This window comes from Corythoichthys intestinalis, chromosome 22 (assembly GCF_030265065.1).
Source record: "Corythoichthys intestinalis isolate RoL2023-P3 chromosome 22, ASM3026506v1, whole genome shotgun sequence".
NCBI lineage: Eukaryota > Metazoa > Chordata > Actinopteri > Syngnathiformes > Syngnathidae > Corythoichthys > Corythoichthys intestinalis.
In genome coordinates this window covers 22,888,579-22,913,313 of record NC_080416.1, presented here as the reverse complement: position 1 = coordinate 22,913,313, position 24,735 = coordinate 22,888,579, and the positions used below count along the sequence as shown (strand labels likewise).

The 24,735-nt window shown below is 39.8% G+C and overlaps 1 protein-coding gene across 9 annotated transcripts in view; it reads right to left on the bottom strand.

Annotated features, from left to right (window-relative positions):
* The window catches only part of LOC130910218 (myocyte-specific enhancer factor 2D homolog), a 140,059-nt gene that overhangs the window by 14,335 nt on the left and 100,989 nt on the right, over window positions 1-24,735 (bottom strand). For 2 of the 9 annotated variants that reach the window (XM_057827275.1, XM_057827281.1), the window contains exons 1-8: window positions 19,530-19,748; window positions 5,175-5,466; window positions 4,534-4,737; window positions 1,955-2,092; window positions 1,661-1,877; window positions 1,319-1,375; window positions 1,067-1,251; window positions 829-858 (exon numbers count right to left, since the gene is read on the bottom strand). In XM_057827275.1, the coding sequence (XP_057683258.1) occupies window positions 829-858; window positions 1,067-1,251; window positions 1,319-1,375; window positions 1,661-1,877; window positions 1,955-2,092; window positions 4,534-4,737; window positions 5,175-5,228 (885 nt within the window). In that variant the 5' untranslated portion in view covers window positions 5,229-5,466; window positions 19,530-19,748. Of the gene's footprint in view, window positions 1-828; window positions 859-1,066; window positions 1,252-1,318; window positions 1,376-1,660; window positions 1,878-1,954; window positions 2,093-4,533; window positions 4,738-5,174; window positions 5,467-19,529; window positions 19,749-24,735 lie in introns of those variants that run through there. The other 7 variants (XM_057827278.1, XM_057827282.1, XM_057827280.1 and 4 more) reach the window with 5 other exon arrangements.

Below are 24,735 nucleotides of genomic sequence, written 5' to 3'. Positions count from 1 at the left end.
ATTTACAGAATTCACGTTGGTCACCCTTTTTGACTTCAAAACGGCGAATTTTGCTGAAAGGTGAGAGATTTTCATGCCTGATAAATATGTGAACGCATATTGTGAACCAGTCTCTCTTGAAGTTTATGTAATTATCTTAGAGACTAACATAAGACTTGCCCCTGGTCAACATATGTACATACAGTATGCTTTAGAATCAATTCAAAGCTACCATAACATTCTGTGCTTGACGATTTGTCCCGGAATAATAAACATGCCTTTAATGTAATGGCAGGAAATGTTGAGGCATGTGTAAACTGCCTTTTTGAGTGAAGAAGGTGAAGATGGGTGTCAACTTGTCTGAGAATATCATGCCATGCGGCGCTGCCCTGTCTGGTGAGAAGAGTACAGCAAACCCTCGCCGATTGCAAATTCCATATATCTGTCGGACATAACTATTTTCTGAAAAATTGATCTATAACCCCCCCAACCCAAAATGACGGACTATTGCTCCATCCTTCTATTTAAAATGTCCCACAAAAAATCTTTAAAAATCTTTAAAATAATAATTGGCATGTATGTGTATGTCAAGTATATTGGGATCATTATTAGCCCAGCAAATTGTGAGGGTTCACTGTACTGATTTACTTTTGCTACACGGTCCTGGATCATGAAAATCATGATGCCCGGACGTAAAAACAACACGATCATGAGGCCTGAACCGCATGCAGTCACACCAAGTATCATCCTGAGAAACGCCGGCTAAACCAAAATAAAGAAATAAACGACAAGAACGAAACCAATGAATGTCTTCTTCTATTGGGACCATGCTAAGATGTGGACATTCACCTCGTTTACCAACTCCAGCTCATCCTCTGTCTGCAAAAGGGTGGTAACAGAGAAGTTATACATTTGCAAGTAATCACAAAAAGTCGAGGGTGTGGCTGCATTACAAACTAGGGAAAAGAGTGTGTCACTTTGTATAAGTGCCAACTCAATCATAAAACCACGAAAATATGCTTTCTGGAAGCAGCTGCAAGAGGATCAAATAAATAAATAAAAAGTATGAAAGTCGTCAGCAGCTCACCATCTGCATGAGGCTCTTCCCGCCCTGAGAGGTGATGACGCGGAGGTCCGGCTTGCGGCTGCTAACCATCTGGGGGCTGGCGGCCGGCGGCGGTGGCGACTTGGCCGGGGCCGCCTTGCCCAGACTGTTGCCGTTGGAGACTGAGAGGAGCCCTGGCGAGGCCCTGGCGCTGGTGTAGCCGTTAGCTGTACAAACAGATCCATGAGGCTAAGCCAGTACGACTTTTAGGGAAAACTCAAATTAAATACTTACGGACTGGACTTGGACATCCGCCATTTGAATTATTTATGTCGCCTCCCAGAAGAGCGCCTGTTGAATCAAATCAATAGTCAGGATCACACAAATTACAGCACGACATCCAAATTAGTTTTAAGTCTTATTGTATCATCAATAATATTACAATAGAATACCTAAAGCAACATTAATGCTAATGCAAAATGTTAGTAATAATAATAGGAATACACAAAAACTATATTACATCACAATTTTAGTATGACTCCCAGAGGGCAAAAAAGGAATGCAAAATTCTTTCTGTCAATCTGTGCTCCTTTCTGCTGACGCGTCCTACTGGCTGACCTCGGCACAATGTCTCACCTGCACTGGCCGGTCGCTGTGGCAACCCGGGAGACACTGTGTTTCTCGGAGGAGCCGGTTGCTGTGGCGACAGCAGGTGGGTGTCGGCGAGAGACGACGCCGTCACGTAGGAGGTAGTTACCAACGCGTTACCGGGGTTGCTGAACTGCAGCGGGCTAGGATTGGACGCCTGCACTGTGATGGGCATGGTGAAGGTCTGTGGCGGAGCCGTGGACTGCTGCAACGTTTCAAAAGACAAACGTGTAAGACGCATGCTGCTTTGTAAATAGAAGACTGCATTGGTTTCACACTCACTCCGTAGCGCTTAAAGAGAACATCTAGGTCCTCTGTGGTCTTGCGGAACTTGTCGTCATTCAAGGGACTCTGATCGATGGAGTCTTCGCCGTCAGGCTCGGGACTGTCACAACCGTTAAAGCCTTTCTTTCGCAAAGTCTAACACATGGAAAAACAACAGTAGCATGATTTCCACTACATGTATCATGTTAATATTAGGGATGTCCCAATCGCATATTTTTGCACCCAGTCAGAGTCACCTGATTTTCAAAATCTGCTGATAGTTTTTATTTTAGTTTCCCAAAAAGTTCCAAAAATGTTACTGTCCCACCGTGTATAAAGTGAATTATTCCAGAACAGGAATAACGTAGAAAAATGCTCGTCTTCATTAAATGCTTCATTGAGTGAGTCCACTCGAATCCACTCACTCTTACTAACACAATGAGTTGCCACAGCACACTACCGCTAATGTGTAACAAGCTAAAAAATGATTGACACCAGTGTTGTTTTCGTCAACGACGACAATAACGAAAATATTTAGTCAAGGAACAATTTTTTCATGACAATGACGTCATGATGACACGCTGAAAACTTGTCTTGGGGGCGTTCGTCTCATGATACGAGAAAGAGATGAAAATTTGCCATAGTTTCCATCATAAACTCATAATGTGTGATATTTTCTTATTGTATGTGTAGTTAGAACGCATTTAGCAGTGTTCGGTCGTGTCACTCATGTGACGTGCTGCGCCTAATCACATGTGCTTTCTCACCGGGCAGTAAGCATTTGCCCATTCCAGGCTCATTTTGTGAAACATGTCAAGTGCTGCTTGATTTTGCTTTCGCTTTTAAAGGTCTGTGCTGAGTGACCATCACACACTAAACTAACTTGTAGCGTTAGCATATCAATCTCGTTAGCATTAGCATTTAGCGTGGTGACTCAGGGTCTTCTTAAACTCTTGGAAAACATTTTACATACAGTTCGGGGCGTCCAGGTGTGTTTAATTAATTGCAAATAATGTGCTGTTTTCCTGCTGAGTCTGTGTTATCATCATGTAAATGGTGGTATCTTTGTAGATTGTACAGTTGTGTGCTCATTTGTCATGTTTATTCGAAATTGATGAAAACCTTTTATTCATTTATTAATTCATGGACTGAAACTTTTGAAGTTCATAAATGAAAAAATTTTGAGAATTGTCGAGCAAGACTAGACAAAATTTGTCTGAGTTTTCGTTGACTACATATCCACGTGACGTGAACTCACAAAAAAAAAAAAAAAAAAAAACATGGATTGTCATCATTGAAAACGATGTACAACATAACAATATAACCTTTGATCGTAGCGCTACCAAGCTTCTCTGGCAAGATCAAAGTTACAAACCTGTCAATCATCGTTAACTTTAAGTACCTAACCTGTGTTGTTAATAACGGCGTTATTTTTTTTCAATAATGAGTAATCTAGTTACTTTTCTCATCTTTGCAACGCTGTTACCGTTACTGAGGATGTAAAGGCATGCGTTACTATGTTGGTTGAATGACGCGAATCTGAGGGACACAGACTCACGGAGAGCAGGAGTGGGGAGGAGGCAAGGGAATTGTGACGCCGTTGCAAACGCGATGCTAGGTGGCTCCAATAATACCTGACTGTAGCCGATAGCCTACAAACTACGCCCACATGATGCTACGGTGGATATTACATGTATAGAGAACTAGAAAATGATGGACTCGCCGGCGTTAGTAAACAGCCGCCATTTTAAAGCAGTAGACTTCTCTGGAAGGCTCTTTTGTAGAGAACCTTCCTTGCGAACCTAAGTAACTTTTTATCCAAAATACTCCTAAATAAGCAAAATCTTGACTCTAATCTTCAAATGATGAAACAGTTTTAAAACTTTCACATGTGAAAAGTAGACAGAAGTAATAAAATCTAATGCAATAACGGGAGCAATTTTAACAACTTTAACGGTTGATTCACAACATTAAATGACTTCCAAACATAGCAAAGGTTACCATCTAGTTATCGCAATATCCGCAATACCCCTGTGTTTAGTTAAGTTTAGGGTAAAGAATTGGGCTAGGGCCAGTTGTCCCAAAACCCCTTTAAATTTCACATAGTGTGACCTATGTTTTTTTTTTTTGGGGGGGGGGGGGGGGGGATGCCAAGTAACTAATTACAATTACAACTGAGTTACTAACGCAATTACTTTTTCGGAGAAGTAATTTGTAATGGTAATTAATTACTTTTTTAAAGTAAGATTAAAAACACTGTACCTAATGCAAGCTGCACTGGACAGTTTGGCTGTACTGCTAAGCAGGAGGGGGGGTGTGGCGCTGTATGAGAGTGAAGCAGAAAAACTTCAAAACTTTTAAATTTAAAACCCCATCCTTCTCACCCGATTCCTATCCTCTGAAAAATGGCGCAATCGGCCCGATTTCCGATCACGTGCTCGGATCGGGACATCCCTAATTAATATTCTACTTTTCAGGTATGTGATTTAATATGGTAGATCTGACAAGTACTATACTATTTTAAATGGGTGGTAAATATAAAAATAGCATAGATCATGAACAGGAACACAAATGAGGTGTCGATACTGTGACATTACCTCTATGATGTCGGCGTTGGTGCGGCTCTCGTGAGGCTCGTTGTACTCCGTGTACTTGAGCAGCACCTTGTCCATGTCGGTGCTAGCGTACTGGAAGAGCTTGTTGGCGTGGTTGAAGATGATTAGTGCGATCTCACAGTCGCACAGCACGCTCAGTTCGTACGCCTTCTTCATCAGGCCGAACTTACGTTTGGTGAATGTCACCTAGGAACAGTCAATAGTAGTGAATGCTGTAAATCATTGTTTATTCATTAATAAGATTTTTGTATACAAAATTTGGCCTCTGGCAAAACATGTAAAAACGGCAAAAAGGGAAAAAACCTGATGAAAGAACTTTGGTATAACATTCAAGGCTAAATGTTTCGTTAAAGGTTGCTCGCGAGCACTACTTCTTTCAACTTTCTCGAGTTGTGCTGTGTGTTTCGTTTCGACTTCTCAATGACAGCTGCTCGCACAAGTGCAAGGGTGTCAAACATGCAGAGCATTCAGCTGCCAGTAACTGGCATGAAACTGGAAACTGGAACCCCCGCAACAGGCAGCAGGAGCAACAATCCTGAATCCAACTCAGTGCAGCTTTGAAAGTTTACTGGAGCCAACACAACATGGCGCATATTGAAAATTCATAATCGACTCTCACGTACCTGCTTGTTTCTTTCATCGGTGATCCGCTGAATCTGAATCTTTTTCCTACCCATGATGCTTAGCGGCAGTCAAGACAAGTGAAGAAGTGTTCTCGCTTTCTCTCGAGCCCTGCGAGCTCTTTGTTCGTTTTTTTCTTTTTTAATTTCCTCTGAAAACGTCAGACGCAGGAAGGCGGCGGAGAACAAGAGCGGTGCTCGCACATTTCTCTGGCCAGCTTGAAGGTGAAGTGACGGGCGGAGGAAAACCGCTGAAGAGAAATGGCTTACAATGAAGGAGGGCGTCGCTCCTCACCTACGGGAGAGAGGAGGCAATCATGTAAAATCTTGGATTTTACGCATCACTTTAGAATAAAGGTTGTTTTGAATATCACGGGATTAATACTTCAAACACTTCAAAAAGTTGTAGCCTGTTAATTTAGGCAGTATACTTTTATTCTAAATTCAAACTAAAATGTATATTTCTCTTTGAACTTGCTCCAGTGAAAATGTTTTTAGATTTGAAAAAAACGTTCGATACTTTGCACTATGTGAATTTAAGAAATTATGGCTTATAAATAAATGAAAACACAGCGATGGTTTTTGTTAGTTAAATTTCAGATGTTTCCTCTTTTTAATTTATAATTATGAAGTTTAATGGATGAGTTTTTGCTTTGAATGAATTATTCCATTGACAAAATAGATAGAACATTGCGTTTTCTTTAGCCCTTGTAATACCTGAAAAAATAAAGAATACCGTAATTTTCGGACTATAAGACACTACATTTTCCCTTCATTTTGAATCCTGCGGCTTATAGTCCAGTGCAGCTTATTTGTTGATTTATTTGGGTTAATAGGTAACACTTTATTTGACAGTGGCATCATAAGACTGTCATTATTATGACATGACACTATCATGGGCATTACTGAATGATTATGACTAGGGCTGTCAAAATTATCGCGTTAACAGGCGGTAATTAATCTTTAAAATTAATCACGTTAAAATATTTGACGCAATTAACGCACATGCCCCGCTCAAACAGATTAAAATGACAGCACAGTGTCATGTCCACTTGTTACTTGCCGCTTGGGTGCGACTGATTTTATGGGTTTCAGCACCATGAGCATTGTGTAATTATTGACATCAACAATGGCGAGCTACTAGTTTATTTTTTGATTGAAAATTTTACAAATTTTATTAAAACGAAGACATTAAGAGGGGTTTAAATATAAAATTTCTATAACTTGGACTAACATTTATCTTTTAAGAACTGCAAGTCTTTCTATCCGTGGATCCGTTTAACAGATAGAATGTTAACAATGTTAGTGCCATATTGTGGATTTATTGTATGGTAGTAAACAAATACAGTACTTATGTACAGTATGTGGAATGTTTATGTCCGTCTTGTCTTATGTTTCTATTCCAACACTAATTTACAGAAAAATATGGCATACTTTAGAGATGGTTTGAATTGCGATTAATTACAATTAATTAATTTTTAAGCTGTGATTAACTCAATTAAAAATTTTAATCGTTGGACAGCCCTACTTATGACAGATGTCATTAAGAGTCATCCTGCAAATGATGTCACTAACTCCACTTATGTCCAGCTTGGATCTTTTACATACATTCAAAAATGAGATAATTTGATGAGACAAAAATGACACAAAAATGAGATAACACTAAATGACATCTGGAATAAGCACTCATTAATGCTCATGACAGCGTCATGTGATAATTATGATTGTCTAATGATTCTTATGCTGCCACTGTCATACAAAGTGTTACCAAACACCATACCTCGCAATAAGTGAAACAACTGGAACAGCAACTAAAGAAATAATTAGCACAGAACATTAATTTTGATTAATAGATAACACTTTGACAGCGGTGTCATAAGACTGTCATAAAACAGTTGTTATTATGACATGACACTATCATGGGCATTACTGAATGCTTATGACAGATGTCATTAAGTGTCACCGTGCAAATTATGTCACTAACTCCTTTTATGTCCATCTTGGATCTTTTGCACCCGTTCAAAAGTGAGATAATTTGCCGTATAACACGAGATGACAACTCTTATAAGCATTCAATAATGCTCATGACGGCCTCATGTCATAATTATGATTGTGTAATGAGTCATATGGCGCCACTGTTATAGAAAGTGTTACCAAATACCATAACTAGCAATTAATGAAACAATTGGAAGAGTAACTGAAGAAATAATTATCACAGAACATGAATTTTGATTGTTATTTACATCTGGAGCACTGCAATGCATGCTAGGAGGCATGGTGGACAACAACAGTTTTGACAGCAGGTGGCTGCAGAGAAGAGCTGAAATGACTACTCGAGCAACCCAAGTTTAAAAACTGATCAGAGTAATTTTATTCGCCTCGAGGAATCGTTTAATTTTGTCAGCTCCAAGCATCACGTTTTGCCCGGACTACTATTAATGCGGGACAACACGCTGACGTCACGTGCATAGAGGAAGAAGCAATAATACCTGACTGCAGCCGCTACAAACTATGCCAACGTTGCTGAAAACTACGCCCACATGATTCTACGGTGGTAGCAGGTAGCCTCTGATGCCTCACATAAATATCACATGTATATAAAACTAGATGCAAAATGACAGACTTGGCGCCGTTAGTAAACAGCCGCCATCTTAAAGCAGTAGACTTCTCAGCGCTAATACTCTCCAAACGTTACTGTCCCTTGCTCACGTAACATTAGCCCTGTGAGGGCTAGGTTTCTATTAATTACGACTACTGTCCATGCGTATCTAACGTGTCTAACATACAGGCTTTATTTAATCTGTAAAAACAGAGTGCAGAGTGATGAGGTTGTAAAATAAAAACATAATCAAGGCAACTGTCAATTTGAGCTCAGTAGTCATTGCTGGGTAAAACACCAAGTAGCACGGGTCCCCAAAGTGCTCCAATACAGCAGGTATCATACATTTATTTTGAAGACTGCAAAAACTCCAAATCCTATCAGGACTTACAGTTTAGACAAACTTAAAACCTAACTAGAACTTAAAAATAGCTTGACACAAATGGTATTTCAATTGAAACACGTGGGAAAAACAACTAACTTTTAAGTGACGTGTGTTATCTAAGGTGCAATGACATTTTTAGGCAAGAAATAAGTTTTCTTTTTTTTTATAAGATCTTGAAGTTTTTTTGAGTGAAAGCAGTGAATTAGTTTTTTTTTCTTCTAATCATATCTGAGATGCAAATCTTGGCCGTTTTCAACAATATACATCGAAAATAAAGACAGATTGACTGAAAATGGTTCAATGTTAGATGAAATGTCTTGTTTTCTCATGTATATTTATAATTACTCTATATCTATTAAAAAAAAAAGTTTTATCCGATTACTCGATTAATCGATAATTTTCAGTCGAATACGCAATTACTAAAATATTCGATAGCTGCAGCCGTGATAGCCAAATAAGGCTTCATAAAGCAATAAAGTTTTGCAGCCAATTGGTTCAAAGCTTCATAGTGGTTCATTTGGTCTTATGACAGACACTTATTATACAGTGAGGACAGCTGCGGCTTAAGCCTGAGGTATGCTTCTCCGTAACGACTACAGAGTCAATGAGCATTCGATAGTTCCGCGGCAAGGGAACGCGTTGCTCTGTAATTCACAGCCAAGCCACTAGAGGGGTGTGGTATTGTTTTTGTACGGTTTTGGAGGACTCTTGTCGACTTCCTTTAGTTTTCTTCCGGTAACACAACAATGCCAACGGAGATGGAACGCTTGAATGTGGATCTTCAGCTCATCAACACTGAACAACAAATGTTGATCATACAAATGCTGAGGCGCAGGCGACGCAGACGACTGTTGCGGAGGTGGTCGTTAGCGCAAGAATGTTTGTAAATAGCGGACCAATCACAGTCTATTTGCGTCATGTCACCACGCGCTGACGCGACGCGTAGTGTCGTGAATCAGGTCTGCCTTATGGGGTAGGTCTGCCGCTGAAGCATAAAGGCAGCGTTACGCTTCCACGTCAGACCTGGGCCCTCAAGGAAGACCCGATGGTGCACTTCATCATTTTTTATTGTGTACTTATGCTTGCTGTGAGTCTGTGACTTATTTACGTGTCACACTTCAAGTACATCATCATCATCATATGAAGAATAAAGCACAGGTTTGGTGTCAAAAGAGTTGTTTTGGTGTTTAATTTTCAACAACAGACAGTTCACACTCGATACATCATCACTGATTGAGAGTGCCTCGGTGCTTTTATGATAACGTTAACATCAAAGCTTCCAACGCAGTTTGTGAAGTTCCATAGCCGCCAGAAATCTGCTTTGGCTTCCCACTGGCTGGTTGTAGGACACGGCAAAAAAATCAGGTTGGAGGGCTTTGCAGACCTCGGACAAAACGCTGGACACAGTGCTCGACGCCAGTTTGAAGCTAGCCGCCATTGCTTGCTGGTTTCCACCCGAGGCTAGAACTCTCCATGCGGCATCAAAAGTCGGACAGCCTCGAAACAGTCTTCTGCGTCGCCTGCGCCTCAACATATGTATGACCAACATTTATGCAATATTGATGAGCTGAAGAGCCACATTCAGGCGTTCCATCTTGCCCTGCCGTTAAACTAGACAAGAAGAAGTCGACAATAGTCCCTCAAAACCGTACAAACATAACGCCACACCCCTCTAGTGGCTTGGCGGTGAATTACAGACCAACGCGTTCCCTCACCACAGAACTATCGACTGCTCATTGACGCTATCGTCACTTCGCCGTCGCCGCAACTCAGGAGCATAACTCAGGCTTAACTCAGCCTTTATAGTAAGCTTGAGAACGATAAACCGATTTGACCGGATATCTGGTTTTACAGGTGAGAGATACAGCTGTATCGATAGTAAAGTTACCATTCGACAGTAATTAGCCATAAAATATTCAATTAACCTATAGTAGAGATAGAATTAGGCTATCGCGAGCACAAGAATCGGCTTCTAATGCCTAGTTCAATGCATTGCTTAATATGATAACAATTTAGCTTTTACCTCACATGCTGCGCTTTGGTCATTTACCACACAGCGCACTTAGTTTGTGACCGCCGTCATGGTTGCCTCAACTTCCCATTCATTTCAGCAGAACCGCTAGTAGTCGCCGTCATTACCTGATCGTCACGGGCGTGTCATAACAACGCGAGAGCTAACAAAACCACTGTAACGCACACTCCTTAGCGTTTTCTTCACAGCCCAAAACGAAACTAGTAGTGACAACCAAGCAACATGCTAAAACAATGGACAGTTTGCGCACCACGCCAGCGACGTGCAGCGATTGATTTTCAACGAACCCCGGAAAACAAAAGTCGGACTTTGAAGTGACGAAGGCAGCCAGATCTGTTCGAATGGGACAGAGCTAATGTGAAGCGGTACAGACATCGTGAGTTATTGACCCTGAAAAATAACCCACTACAATGGTGGAAAGGGCGGCATATTGTTTCCACGAAACGCAGTCTACTTAAAACATGAACATGTTAATCAGTTGATCTTCCTCAAGAAAAATCTGCCCTTCAAAAAAGATATAGACAGTGATGAGGAATAAAAAAATGTGGAAGCACAGGCATAAATTAATGACTTTGCTGTGTATAAGGTTAAAGTAATGATTATAGACCTGTCTAAAATACCATGTTTTTATTCCCCCAGTATACCAGTGGTAAAGCAAAATTTAATATTTATTAATAACACTAGGAGGTTTAATTCTTTTTTTCAAGAGCTGCTGCATATAATTAATATTTTTTGCTTTTAAGATGTTTACGTTGAAAGTTTGAAATTACTTACCTATTGTGTTCAAAACACCAGGAAATACATAATTAAATTACTGCACTTTATTGTTGTCCGCCACTGGAGTTTTATCATCAATCCCATCCAACAAAATGACGGTCGTATAGTAAGCCTTTTTTTTTTTTTTTTTCATAAAAAAATAAAACATAACATTGGTATGAAATTTTGTTGTTTGATTTTTAATCTGTTTTTGATAGGTTTAAAATACTGTAGGAACACACGCAACAAATGTTTACGATCGTATCGTTTTCACTCTGTATCGAACCGTATTGTTCTTAAACTGTATCGAATCATATCGAATCGCTCGGCCTTAAGAATGTATCGTTTTTTAATTGAATCGTAACCTGTGTATCTAGATACATATCGAATCGGCTTCATGACAGAGATTCCCAACCCTACTTTAAAGTCCATCTATAAACAAATGCCGTTTCCGTGTCAAATTTCCTGGGTGGCGCCTTATAGTGCGAAAAATACGGATTTTAAATTCACAACTGGGTGCCACAGTCCATTATTTTATTTTATTTTTTATAGTGCTTAATTTCTTGTTCATATTGACACTGCTGTGACTATAATCTTGACTGTTTTTACATCTTGATAGAGTCAGTTTCAAAGACAGGAATGTTACATTTACTTTAAACATTGGTTGTACAGTTATAGATAGTTAACACATTATTCAGTCATATATTCCCACTATACTAGACCTCACAGTAATTTTATTTGTCTTTTGGATGTTTTTTTTAAAGCTGAAAAAAAAAAAAACACTGACAAACATGTCCACTGTCCTTTGTGTTGTTTAGCAAAGAGGTTTTATATTGCCTTCTGTGATGATGCAGCCTGTTATGAGTGATTATCCGAAAAACATAACTCCTTCTGTTATCTTCCTTGAGAAATATTATTCCTGAGGGGGTTAGATGTGACTATGTAAGGCAGGGACACAATTACATCCTCTTCTTGCAATATGCCTTAAAACATCTTTGATCGGAATGACTCAGGCTCTGTGAGGCTTCTGAACACCCTCATTAAAGAGTGCAATTGACACGTTCATGCCATCGCCCTCCTCCCCCCCGTCCCCTCAAGGCGCTGACGGCTCAATTAGAAGCGGGCCGGCGTACTGATTGGACTCGGCGAGAACGAGGTCAATTCGGCTCTTAAAACGAAATTCGTACAAACCCAAAATTATCTCACTGGACACCCGGAAGTAGAAAAAAAAGACGCACAATGGCTGACTTGTTATTTCAAAAGGGGTGGGAGGGGAAGCGGGGTTATTTGCTTTATTACTGCACGATCAAATTGGTTAAATCAGCCAAGTGATGCTCAAGCGAGCTTGATGAGGAGGGGACGCAATCATGCCGAGGGTCTTCATCTGGCTGTTGTAGAGTGAGCTCATTAGTGCCACTGACCTTTAAGTGGATTATGCACTAGCCAATGAAATGTAGCAAAGCAAAAAAAAAAAACAAAAAAAACACACATACACGCTTACAGAGCAATTATTTCCACTTCTGCACTGACTCATGTTTATTTGTTGCAATACCTCTTCGCGTAACCTTCGCATTTACATTAAGGACAATGGGATTTTTTTGTCAAAGACACTTTAAACATGTGCCCACAGCCAAATAAACTATTTGAATCGATAACTGATTACATATGTCAAACGGGAATTTGTGACTGCACAAAACGTGAAGATGCTTTGCAACCTCCACACAATCCCTTCCATGAACAATTTTGAAGTGAATAAATGTGTTTCCATTAGGGTTGTTCCGATCATGTTTTTTTGCTCCCGATCCGATCCCGACCGTTTTAGTTTGAGAATCTGCCGATCCCGATATTTCCCGATCCGATTGCTTTTTTTTTGCTCCCGATTCAATTCCAACCATTCCCGATAATTTTTCCCGATCATATACATTTTGGCAATGCATTAAAAAAAAATGAATAAAACGCGGACAAATATATAGATTCAACATACAGTACATAAGTACTGTATTTATTTATTATGACAATAAATCCTCACGATGGCATTTACAGTATTATCATTCTTTCTGTGAGAGGGATCCACGGATAGAAAGACTTGTGACTTTGTGTATTGTGACTAATATTGCCATCTGGTGTATTTGTTGAGCTTTCAGTAAATGATACTGCCATGCCCAAATGCATGATGGGAAGTGGAACCATGACTGTGCGTAGTGCTACCAATTGATATATCTTCTCTGCGTTGGGTAATAACATAAGGTGTTCGAAAAAGATCAATTGCTACCTTGCTTCCCCACATTGCTTCCCATGATATTCTAATCGTAGGGAGAGGGATTGTAAGGCTTTAGCCAATTAAAAAAAGGCTCCAACGGCTGCCAAAATTCACTGTACTCATTTTACGCTGCCTTTTATCTCTCTAAAAGGGGTAAAACGGCGCCATTACAGATTGAGCGCGACAATGTGTGAGTGGGTCGTGCAGCGCATGCATTAATTGTGTTAAATATCTTAACGTGATACATTTTTCAAAACATTAATTACTGCCGTTATCGGGATAAATTTGATAACCCTACCTTAAGCCTAAACTAAAGACTCTGGATGAGTGTAACATATTATAAAGACTCTGGATGAGTGTAACATATTATGTCTGTAATGTTAAATACAAGTAGAAAACGATTTAATTAATATATATATATATTTAAAAAAGGCATGGCCGATATTTTTTTGCCGATTCTGATACTTTGGAAATGACATGATCGGACCCAATCGATCGGCATCTCTAGTTTCCATCATAAACTGTGGTTATCATAACAGTTTTCAGATTCCATTTCTGGCTCTACAATAGTCATCTTTTCTGCAGCGAAAAACTCTTGAAAGTATTTGAATCAATTCTAAAATTGTTATATAAAATACAGAAAAACATAACACACATTCAAAGACGTGATCAAATAAACAATTGTTTCATATATTTTGCACGCAAGAGTCAAAAGTGACTCAAGACAAAATGCCCGTCACATTGTGAATCATAGACACCGACTAAATGTCCAATTAGATGGTGGCAAAGTCACCCTTTTCCTGTTCGCAGCCTGTAGGGGTTGTTGTTTCATGTTATTTGGGGGGAACGTTACAGTATTTCTTGGCATTCTGACCCCATTTCAGATTAGCCTAAAAACAGCTTGAAGCCTTTCCTTTCGGTTCAGGTTTATGGTAACACTCAATGACATGACAACATAGAAAAGAAAAAAGGCAGATTTAAACTCATTTTCTCTTGATGGAATAAGAAATTCTATTCTAAAATAACCAAGCATGTGTAGAAATATTATTTAAACATAGAGCCACAGATATTTAAGCTTTGTTAACATTTGCATCCATCATATGTATAAATGGAGTTTCAGACTTTGACTGTATAAACCGCACTAGACTATAAAACATTAGAGTGCCCATTGTATTATAGGATAATTACACCAAAACACATGCAGCACATTAGCCTGTAAAAATCCCTAAATTAGCCGTACCGGACTGTTCAAAGCAGAGGGAAAACGTAGCAGATTATAGTCTGAAAGGTAAGGTGTGTATATATATATATACATATATATACACCGTGGGGAGAACAAGTATTTGATACACTGTCAATGGGAAAACCCATTGGCAGTGTATCAAATACTTGTTCACCCCACTGTGTATATATATATATATATATATATATATATATATATATATATATATATATATGGCGGAAAACATAGATGAGGCTGAAAAAGCAGTTTCCGCTCTTGCACCCCTCTTTAAAATAAACTGCTGTATTTTAAGCCAAAAGCACTGTTGTGTTTGATAGAACAATATGTCTAGATGCTGCCATAGCACTTTCACGGTGCTTTAAGCCCCCGAACAATTTTTAATTGGTCCATTTTACCCTGGAGACCCCAGTTTACAGACGTCGCGCAACCACTTTAGTTTCAAACCAGCCATAAAAAGAAGGTAAGTAATTATATTTATATATATATTTAAAACTTTTAAACAAATTATGTCCCAATGAAAAAAATGGTGTCGGTAAATAGGTCATGGATATCTACTTCATAACTATCGCTTAATTGTATTTTTTTGTTACTGTCGCATTTCCCCCCGATATTTTAGATGATAAATAATCGATCCAAACGAAGAAAAATTGAAAGAAAAAAAAGTTTAAAAGGGTAAATATTTGAAAAACCAAATCTCGACCACTCCTTGATGTCTGCGATTTCTGCATTGCGCCCCTTGTTATATTACCGTGTTTCACCCATAAAATCCCCCAGAAGTCCGGCTGTGGCCATTCACGGCTGTGTCTTGACACTCAGTGAAACATACTACACTGTTTTTGGACCGAAACCAGTTAAATACGCGATAATCATCCAACATTTTGGCATCATAATCACTGGATATAATGGTTAAGGAATGGCATGACATTCTAATGAAGTTGAGCAGCACGTACAATCGCCAGACCTCAACATTATTGAGCATTTATGGTAGGTTTTTTCGTTTTAGAAATTCAATTAAGACATCGATTTCCACTGTCATTGTCTCAAAGAGTTACAGGGTATTCTAACTAAAGAATGGCTTAAAATTCCTTTGGAAACAATTCACAAGTTGTATGACTCAATACCTCGGAGAATTGAGGCTGTAATTGCCACAAAAGGTGGACCTATCTTACCTTAATCTTATTTCACTTTAATTCCCAGTGGTTCCGGGTTTTGATGACGTTACACTATCCCGATCAAACCTTACAGTCTATGAGCGCTCAGTACCCACCTAACGTTATTCTACAAGACGACATGTTTCTGAAACCCCCAGCACCTGGCAAAGCACTGGGGGAAAAAAAACACTCTAAAGAGAGAAAGTCACCGGAGGAGTTGAGGGAAAGCGAAATCGAATATGACAAGGGAGAGAAAGTTTCACTCCCAGTGGCGAGACAGCTGGAGTAGGCTCGGTTACGATGAGACGAAAAACAAGGTTGACTGTGAGGTGTGCAGATCAATGCCCACACATGCAGACAAGTGAGTTAGAGAAAAGTAAAGGAGTATGAACATAACGTGATAATTCATCTGCGTGACTACGGAGAAAATATTATCGTCATAACAATGGTCTAGCTTGAAAATTGTAAGCCATAATTGTTGCCACGACAACTGAGACCGAGACTTCCAAAGGGCAGTAAGGGGAAGACAGGAAAGCTTCGCCCAGGCACGGGGCTTTTTTGCGGGCCCGCCACCCCCACTCCACCAGTCCTTTTTGTGTTTGTTTCTCGAAAACATTAATAATATGTGTAAATGGTCAGTGGAGTCGATTTGGGTATAATCATGTGTACTGTAGTGATTATGGATGTTATTATGAAATTGGAACAGGATTATTTGCACTAGATTAATGTTTTTGCACCGTTTTGTTGCACATTTCATTAAATCTACCTAAAAAAAAATAAACGTTATTCATGTTATTCCAGCAAGTTGTTCTTTTCGTCCTTATTGGGACCAATAACTAATGTGTTGACCTGGGCCAGTTGAGTGAATGATGTCATATTTAAATGTGGTGATCACAGCTTATGCAGAAATTCTGCTTTACTCATTTTCTGCCACTGAAAATGACATACATCCAATTCATTTCAGCTGGGAGGACAGGTCATGAATCTCATCTTTCAGTGCCACTGATGGCGCTAGACATCCAGTCCATTTTGACTCGAAGGGTTGGCAGCGGTCAAAATGAATCCATCAGTGCTGTCAATGGTAGGCAATGAATAAATTATATTACAGGTTTGGTGTTTGAATGTTGTTCCTTTGCTTGCATGGTTTTCCTCCACATTCGAAAACAATACTTGTTAGGTTGACAACAGTGAAATGTCTGGAATGTTGCCGACCAATCCAGGATTCATCTCACTTCTCACGCCAAAAATTGTCTCAGGTTATAAATTCTAGATAATGGATTGATAAATGTGAATGCTTGTTTGCCAATATGTGCCCTGAGATTTACTGACGACCAGTCAAAACCTCCCAAAGCTGGGAAAAGCTCCATCACACTCTAGTTGAGGCAAGAGCGTAGGTTTGCATTGGGACGGTTGGGACATAACACTACCAACTTTTCAGGATGCTCAAATTGTCCCCACCAACTTTTAAGCAACCTTCGGCATGGTAACCATGTATATAAATGTGCTATATAAGTACTGTCCATCTACCATTTATTTGCATGATATAATGACTTCAGTTATACAGATAATTTAGATTGTCTATCCATATGTTGTACGGCTAGAAATGACCCTACCATTATTAAGTAATCACAGTACGTTAATCATGTTCAGACTTATATTGACCCCTTTTCACTAGCTGAATGTGCCAGTCCATTTATCCCCTTCAAACGCATGTTTGATTGGCTGATGACTCCTCCGCCCCATTCGCAGACGAGGGATATTAGAATTTTTTTTGTCGCCAGCAGCAGTCACTGTAAGTAATGTAAAAAGACGTCAATGTTGTGGAGGTGGGGAACACACCACTGGGATTGGGCATCGAGCATGGATGGGAACCAGTTCTATCACTCCGATGTTCCTGGAAACTAGGAGTGGGAACCTCTTGGTACCTTACGATACGATACGATTTGAGATACAAAGCTCACGATAACGATGATCTGACAATATGGCGATACAACGATTATCGATATATTGGTCAGGAAATCATTCAATGATATTCTACAAACAACTAATAAACAGAAAAACAAGCTTCTGCTGTGAATTGGAATGAGTTTATCACTAGTAAACGTCCAATCCATTTGGACTGGGAGGGTGGCAGCGAATGAACATTCGTTCATTCGCTGCCATCCCTCCCACTTCAAACGGATTGAACGTCTGTGGCCGTCAGTGGCAGCCAACGCCAGGCAATGAGGTAATTTTGGGCCATTTAAGGTCATTTACGGTTGATTTTCAGTTGCTTCCTGTTGATTTTGGGGTATTTTACGGGTCACTTCCTGTTTATTTATAGTTACATAACAGGAAGTGACCTGGGAATCACCCAAATGAATAGGCAGTGACTCAAACAGGAAATGACCTGTAAATGCCCTAAAATGAACAGCAAGTGACCTGGGAATGCCCTGAAAATCGGACAGAATGACTCTGGTTTCGAATGAACGAACGTTTCTAGTCTAAATGGATTGGGCGTCGAGCACCGTCAATGCAACCTTAGAGTTGACTGAGACACGAATAAAGTGGAAAATTTTGGTAGCAACTTGTTGGTTCCTTTTTATTTATATTTTTTTAGACATTGACACAGTTTTAAAACGATATCTCGATTCTTGGCAGGAGCATATTGATAACCTTTGGGGATACAAAGTATCACGATATATCACCATTTCAATATTTTGTCACACCCCTACTGGAAACGTTTGAATTTTTAAATTTCAATTCCATGTTTTGATGCCCTGACCGCCGAGCGGAAAAAAAAAATGCTCAAGTTCAAAGACTGATATTTATATACAAGTTAAAATTAGCCCTGTGAGAAGTTCATGTAATCTAAAAAATCATCAAGAAGTTAAGACTTTAATATAAACCATGCATTCTATTTATTTATTTTTTTGCCCCTGCTTCTTAAAAGAATCGGAATCAAGAATTGTTCGGAACCGGAATTGAAACGTAGAATCGTAATCAGAACCGGAATCATTCAATTTCAAACGATGCCCAACCCTACACACCAATAATTTTGCTACTGAAAGTCCCACCTGCATCAGAGTTAGCGTGACATTAATGTGTGTAAATTTCTCGAGGAGGAAGCAGCTTTGAGAGAAATATCCTCCTGTATGTTTTCTAATGTCAACGTTGAAGGAAAACCAATTGGAAATGACTTGAACTGCCCCAAAATTAACTCTGCCACAGACAGCCATAGACGTCCAATTCGTTGAAGTTGGAGGGACAGCAGTGATAAACCAAACCTACGCCCTTGAGTTGAGGAAACAATTAAAAATTTGCTCAATGTAAACTCAAAACTACCTAAAGCTAGAATCTCATCAAATCAAACTCAATCCAATCCAGGTAAATATGAAACCACCCACCCCTTCCAGTCAAGCCTCAAGGACAGTAATAAGCAATGAGCTTTGAACAAAAACGTTTCTTAAGTGTGCAGTTTTATCACTGAGATTAAATGCTATTTTCATCCTGGTGTGGACATCTTGACAGTCATCCACATCTGAATTTTAAAGGGGGAACTCCGTCGTGGTGTCCTTTGACAGATATGAGACAGACAGGCCCACTGACGCAAGACAGGTACACGGTCTTTTTAGGACATATTTGACTAGCTAACGGGGGGGGGGGGAAGCCTTGAAGCAAGAGTCCACTGGAATCGAGGCCATTAGACAATCTCTCCATAACGAGCCCCGGCCGACAGCCATTGCTTTTCCCTTCTAACTCGGCGGCCACGCACTACTTTAATTCTCATTACGGCAACTTTCGTTAGATAAAACAAGCCTATTGGGAGTGCAGGATCGAGACGTACGGCTTCGCTAAGCATTTAAGGAGATTTAAATAAGCAGAGCAAGCAGCGGTGCTACGGTGCGAAGGGGGGGAAAAGACGCAGGAAGGAAATGTATCACTCCACTTACCCTGAAATATTGCCGATTAAACCCCCGCACAAGATACGTCGGTCGTGACGGGATACTTCTCAATGAAGACTCATCGGTTAAATTACGCTTGCGTGACGAGTCGTTGCGAAAGAATCCGCGACATTTTATTCAATTTCATGTTTTAAGTAACTATACTGTCCACCAAGGCGATACAGTGAAACCAGCGTATGATCGACGTCATTGACATCAGATTTTGATGGACGTCTACGCGGACCAATGAGAGGCCGAGGCGAGCTGCGCGTGGGCCAATCGGCGGGCATCACGGTAGAACGGGTCGTTCCCACAGGAGAGGACATGACGGAGGTGACGGCCATGTTGTGCCGTGGTGTTTGTATCCCTCCGCCACAGTATTTACCTTTTGCATGATTTTTGCATGTGGGTAAAAGATTCAGTGGACAAGAGATCCGCTATGTCCGAACCCGCTAGCTCATTTGTTTATTCACGTCTCCACATGTTGCGAATTCACTGATCAAAAACGAGAAAACATTTTTTTTTCGTCTATATTGACCTGACAGACGTGACGGCATCATATCACTGCACACTGACGTTCATGCACTAAGTGGACCTTCCTTTCCCTATTTAGCCATTTCTATGATATTGTTGATCATTTTATATATAGTAGAACAAAATACACCCTGTCCACTGTTTATTGTTCACAAAATGTGTTTTACTAACTTTAATATTAAATGCTTTGATTCCACTCATGTACCTACGGCCACGGGTTGGCAACACGCAGCCTGTGCGCCACATCTGGTTGCAGGACCAGTGGTTCTCAAACTGGAGTCCACGGACCCCTTGTGGTCCGCCAAACCATTTGATTATGTTGCCATATAATGCCATTAATTTTTAAGTGCATGTTTATATATTGGACTAGGGTGCTGCAGTGCCAGTAAAACAAAATAATAGTTTCAGTCAGTGTGCTTGTGATATTTTATATAATATTTAAAATGTTTTAGAGAAATATGTCTTAAAGATATATATTATATAATTAAAGAAAAAATATATATATACAGTGCCTTGCAAAAGTATTCGGCCCCCTTGAATCTTGCAACCTTTCGCCACATTTCAGGCTTCAAACATAAAGATATGAAATTTAATTTTTTTTGTCAAGAATCAACAACAAGTGGGACACAATCGTGAAGTGGAACAACATTTATTGGATAATTTAAACTTTTTTAACAAATAAAAAACTGAAAAGTGGGGCGTGCAATATTATTCCGCCCCTTTACTTTCAGTGCAGCAAACTCACTCCAGAAGTTCAGTGAGGATCTCTGAATGATCCAATGTTGTCCTAAATGACCGATGATGATAAATAGAATCCACCTGTGTGTAATCAAGTCTCCGTATAAATGCACCTGCTGTGTGATAGTCTCAGGGTTCTGTTTAAAGTGCAGAGAGCATTATGAAAACCAAGGAACACACCAGACAGGTCCGAGATACTGTTGTGGAGAAGTTTAAAGCCGGATTTGGATACAAAAAGATTTCCCAAGCTTTAAACATCTCAAGGAGCACTGTGCAAGCCATCATATTGAAATGGAAGGAGCATCAGACCACTGCAAATCTACCAAGACCCGGCCGTCCTTCCAAACTTTCTTCTCAAACAAGGAGAAAAGTGATCAGAGATGCAGCCAAGAGGCCCATGATCACTCTGGATGAACTGCAGAGATCTACAGCTGAGGTGGGAGAGTCTGTCCATAGGACAACAATCAGTCGTACACTGCACAAATCTGGCCTTTATGGAAGAGTGGCAGGAAGAAAGCCATTTCTCAAAGATATCCATAAAAAGTCTCGTTTAATGTTTGCCACAAGACACACCAAGCATGTGGAAGAAGGTGCTCTGGTCAGATGAAACCAAAGTTGAACTTTTTGGCCACAATGCAAAACGATATGTTTGGCGTAAAAGCAACACAGCTCATCACCCTGAACACACCATCCCCACTGTCAAACATGGTGGTGGCAGCATCATGGTTTGGGCCTGCTTTTCTTCAGCAGGGACAGGGAAGATGGTTAAAATTGACGGGAAGATGGCAAGATGGATGCAGCCAAATACAGGAACATTCTGGAAGAAAACCTGTTGGTATCTGCACAAGACCTGAGACCGGGACGGAGATTTATCTTCCACTAGGACAATGATCCAAAACATAAAGCCAAATCTAAAATGGCACAATCTACAATGTCAGTCTCTCGATGTGCAAAACTGATAGAAACATACCCCAAGCGACTTGCAGCTGTAATTGGAGCAAAAGGTGGCGCTACAAAGTATTAACGCAAGGGGGCCGAATAATATTGCACGCCCCACTTTTCAGTTTTTTATTTGTTAAAAAAGTTTAAATTATCTAATAAATTTTGTTCCACTTCACGATTGTGTCCCACTTGTTGTTGATTCTTGACAAAAAATTAAAATTTCATATCTTTATGTTTGAAGCCTGAAATGTGGCGAAAGGTTGCAAGGTTCAAGGGGGCCGAATACTTTTGCAAGGCACTGCATAGTGCTGTCAAATTTATGCTGTCAAAATTATCGCGTTAACGGGGCGGTAATTATTTTTTAAAATTAATCACCTTAAAATATTTGGCACATTTAACGCACATGCCCCGCTCAAACAGATTAAAATGACAGCACTGTGTCATACCCACTTGTTACTTGTTTTTTTTGCTGTTTTGTCGCCCTCTGATGGCGCTTGGGTGCGACTGATTATATGGGGTTGAGCACCATGAGCATTGTGTAATTATTGCCATCAACAATGGCGAGCTACTAGTTTATTTTTTGTTTGAAAATTTTACAAATTTTATTATAACGAAAACATTAAAGGGTATGTCAACCCCTGGGGAAATGTTAATATTCCATCATTTATCCATAAACGCATGCCTTTTGTATTCATATCATGCCACTTCGTGTAATTACACACAAGAAAATGAGAGAAATTTGGATCGATTGTCAAGCTAAAACGACCGGCGCCCGAGATCTGGCAGATTGTGTGCGTGACGTCATTACAAGTGAAGCGAGTGCCACCGGCCACTAGGGGGGCAGCGCCTGTCTGCATCAATATAATTCCTTCTAGTGAGGGGAGAATTAGGGGTGTTTTGAGCTGTTTATGCTGTTGCATTGTGTTCGTCCTGCTCTGCACATATTCCAGGTTCCCTCATGAAGAAACACCCCTCGTTGTCAATAAAAGAGAATTCAGAATTGACAGTGAGGGGTGTTTCTTCAACAAGAAAAAGCCTCAGTGCTTTAATACTGAATGGCGGCGATGATGGCAGACAATTTCGTTTCTAGTTTCAGCGACGAATCCGACATAGAAAGACGTAACGAATGTTCATCTAATGGTGACGAGGAGAGTTACGAAGCTTTAACTGGTGTTTTAGGTTACCAATTTGACCCCAAACGAACGCCAATGCAGCGTAATGAAACGGTCATTGAGGGAAGCAATGACACTGATGAAACATTGGCAGCAGATCGTGTGGGAAACACCGAATGATTTGTTTTGCATTTCTTTTTGTGAAGCTGATACACCGTGACCGCAAAATAAAGTAATGTATAGAATAATTATCATTTATTGTGCTATCATAGCTTTTCGCTCCGCCAACAGACACAAATATGAATGGGATCAGAGGATTTGTTCTATATATTTTACGAGCGATAATTTATACATGTGTCCAGTCCTGTATCCAATGCGTGATATTTTTTTATTATAAAAGAGTACTCACTCTGGCCATTTCGAGCTTGGCTGCTCCCCTCCTTTGCTTAGCCTTAGCCTCCTTTGCCAGTCATCGTCCTCTTTCTTGATATCTCGGGACATTTAGGTGGCTGCGCGTGTATGGTGGGCACCGCATCTGCTTTGAGCAGCAATCTTTTGGCAAAACCCGATTTCACTTGTCCATAGTTCGAGAAGCTTTCAGGTGGAAAATGCGCACCACATAAAACCGTGCCGGAGGCTGGGTCTAGAAAATTAGCCCTCTTTAGTGATGTTTTGGTCAAACAAACCCGAACGCTACTCTCTCGTCGATAAAAAACAATGGCACCTGGCTCCGCCTCGACTTTCATTCACTTGTAGTGAGGTCCCCGCCCCATTCGGCTGTTTCCGGAACACTTTCGGAAATGTTCGTCATTTTCGATCTATTTTCGATAATTGCTCATTAATGTGATTGATTTTTTTGTTAACTTTATCAATATTTGTTATCTTGGCACATAACGGTTCTATTGATGTCTCACACCCCCTTTGCATTTTCATACCCTTTAAGAGGGGTTTAATATAAAATTTCTATAACTTGTACTAACATTTATCTTTTAAGAACTACAAGTCTTTCTATCCATGGATCGTTTTAACAGAATGTTAATAACGTTAAAATTGACAGTAAACTGACATGGAAACCCCACATCAGACATATAAAAACAAAAATTTCCAAGAGTCTCTCAATTATAAATAAAGCTAAACAATTTCTTGACGAGAACCCACTCCGCACTTTATACTGCTCTTTGGTTCTCCCATACTTCTCATATTGTGTTGAAGTCTGGGCAAACACTTATCAAAGCACGATAAATCCTTTAGTCACCTTACAGAAACGGGCTGTGCGAATCATCCATAAGTTCGGGTTTCTGGAGTGCACACATAATTTGTTTATTTACTCAAAGCTGCTAAAATTTAACGATCTTGTAAAGTATAATACCTCAATAATCCTCTATAAAGCATTCAATAAATTATTACCAATTAAATTGCAAAACTTTTTTACAATGAAAGAGAGAACTCATAACTTGAGAGGATATGGAGACTTCAAAATACCAAAAATTCGAACAACTCGTAAAAGTTTTTGTGTGTCTGTGTGTGGAGTGAAACTTTGGAATAATGTGGGAATTCAACACAAGCAATGCCAAACTATCTACAGATTTAAACGGTTATACAAACTTATGGTCTGGTCACAGTATACTGATATAAGGTCTTAATTACATCAATAAATTGTCTTGGTTAGAGTGCTGGTTGTTTCTTACCATTGCTGGTATATTGCCCGTTACCATTGTTGGTATAGTTATTGTTGCCATTTATAATTTGTAGGTCCTGTGTGTGTGGCCTTTACCATAGTTGGTATGGTTTCATTACAGTGTTGGTATGAAACTGTTTTTGGGTTTGGGTGTTACCTGTGGTAACTTCATGTCAAGGGACAACATTTGTTACAAAAATGAAATTGTACA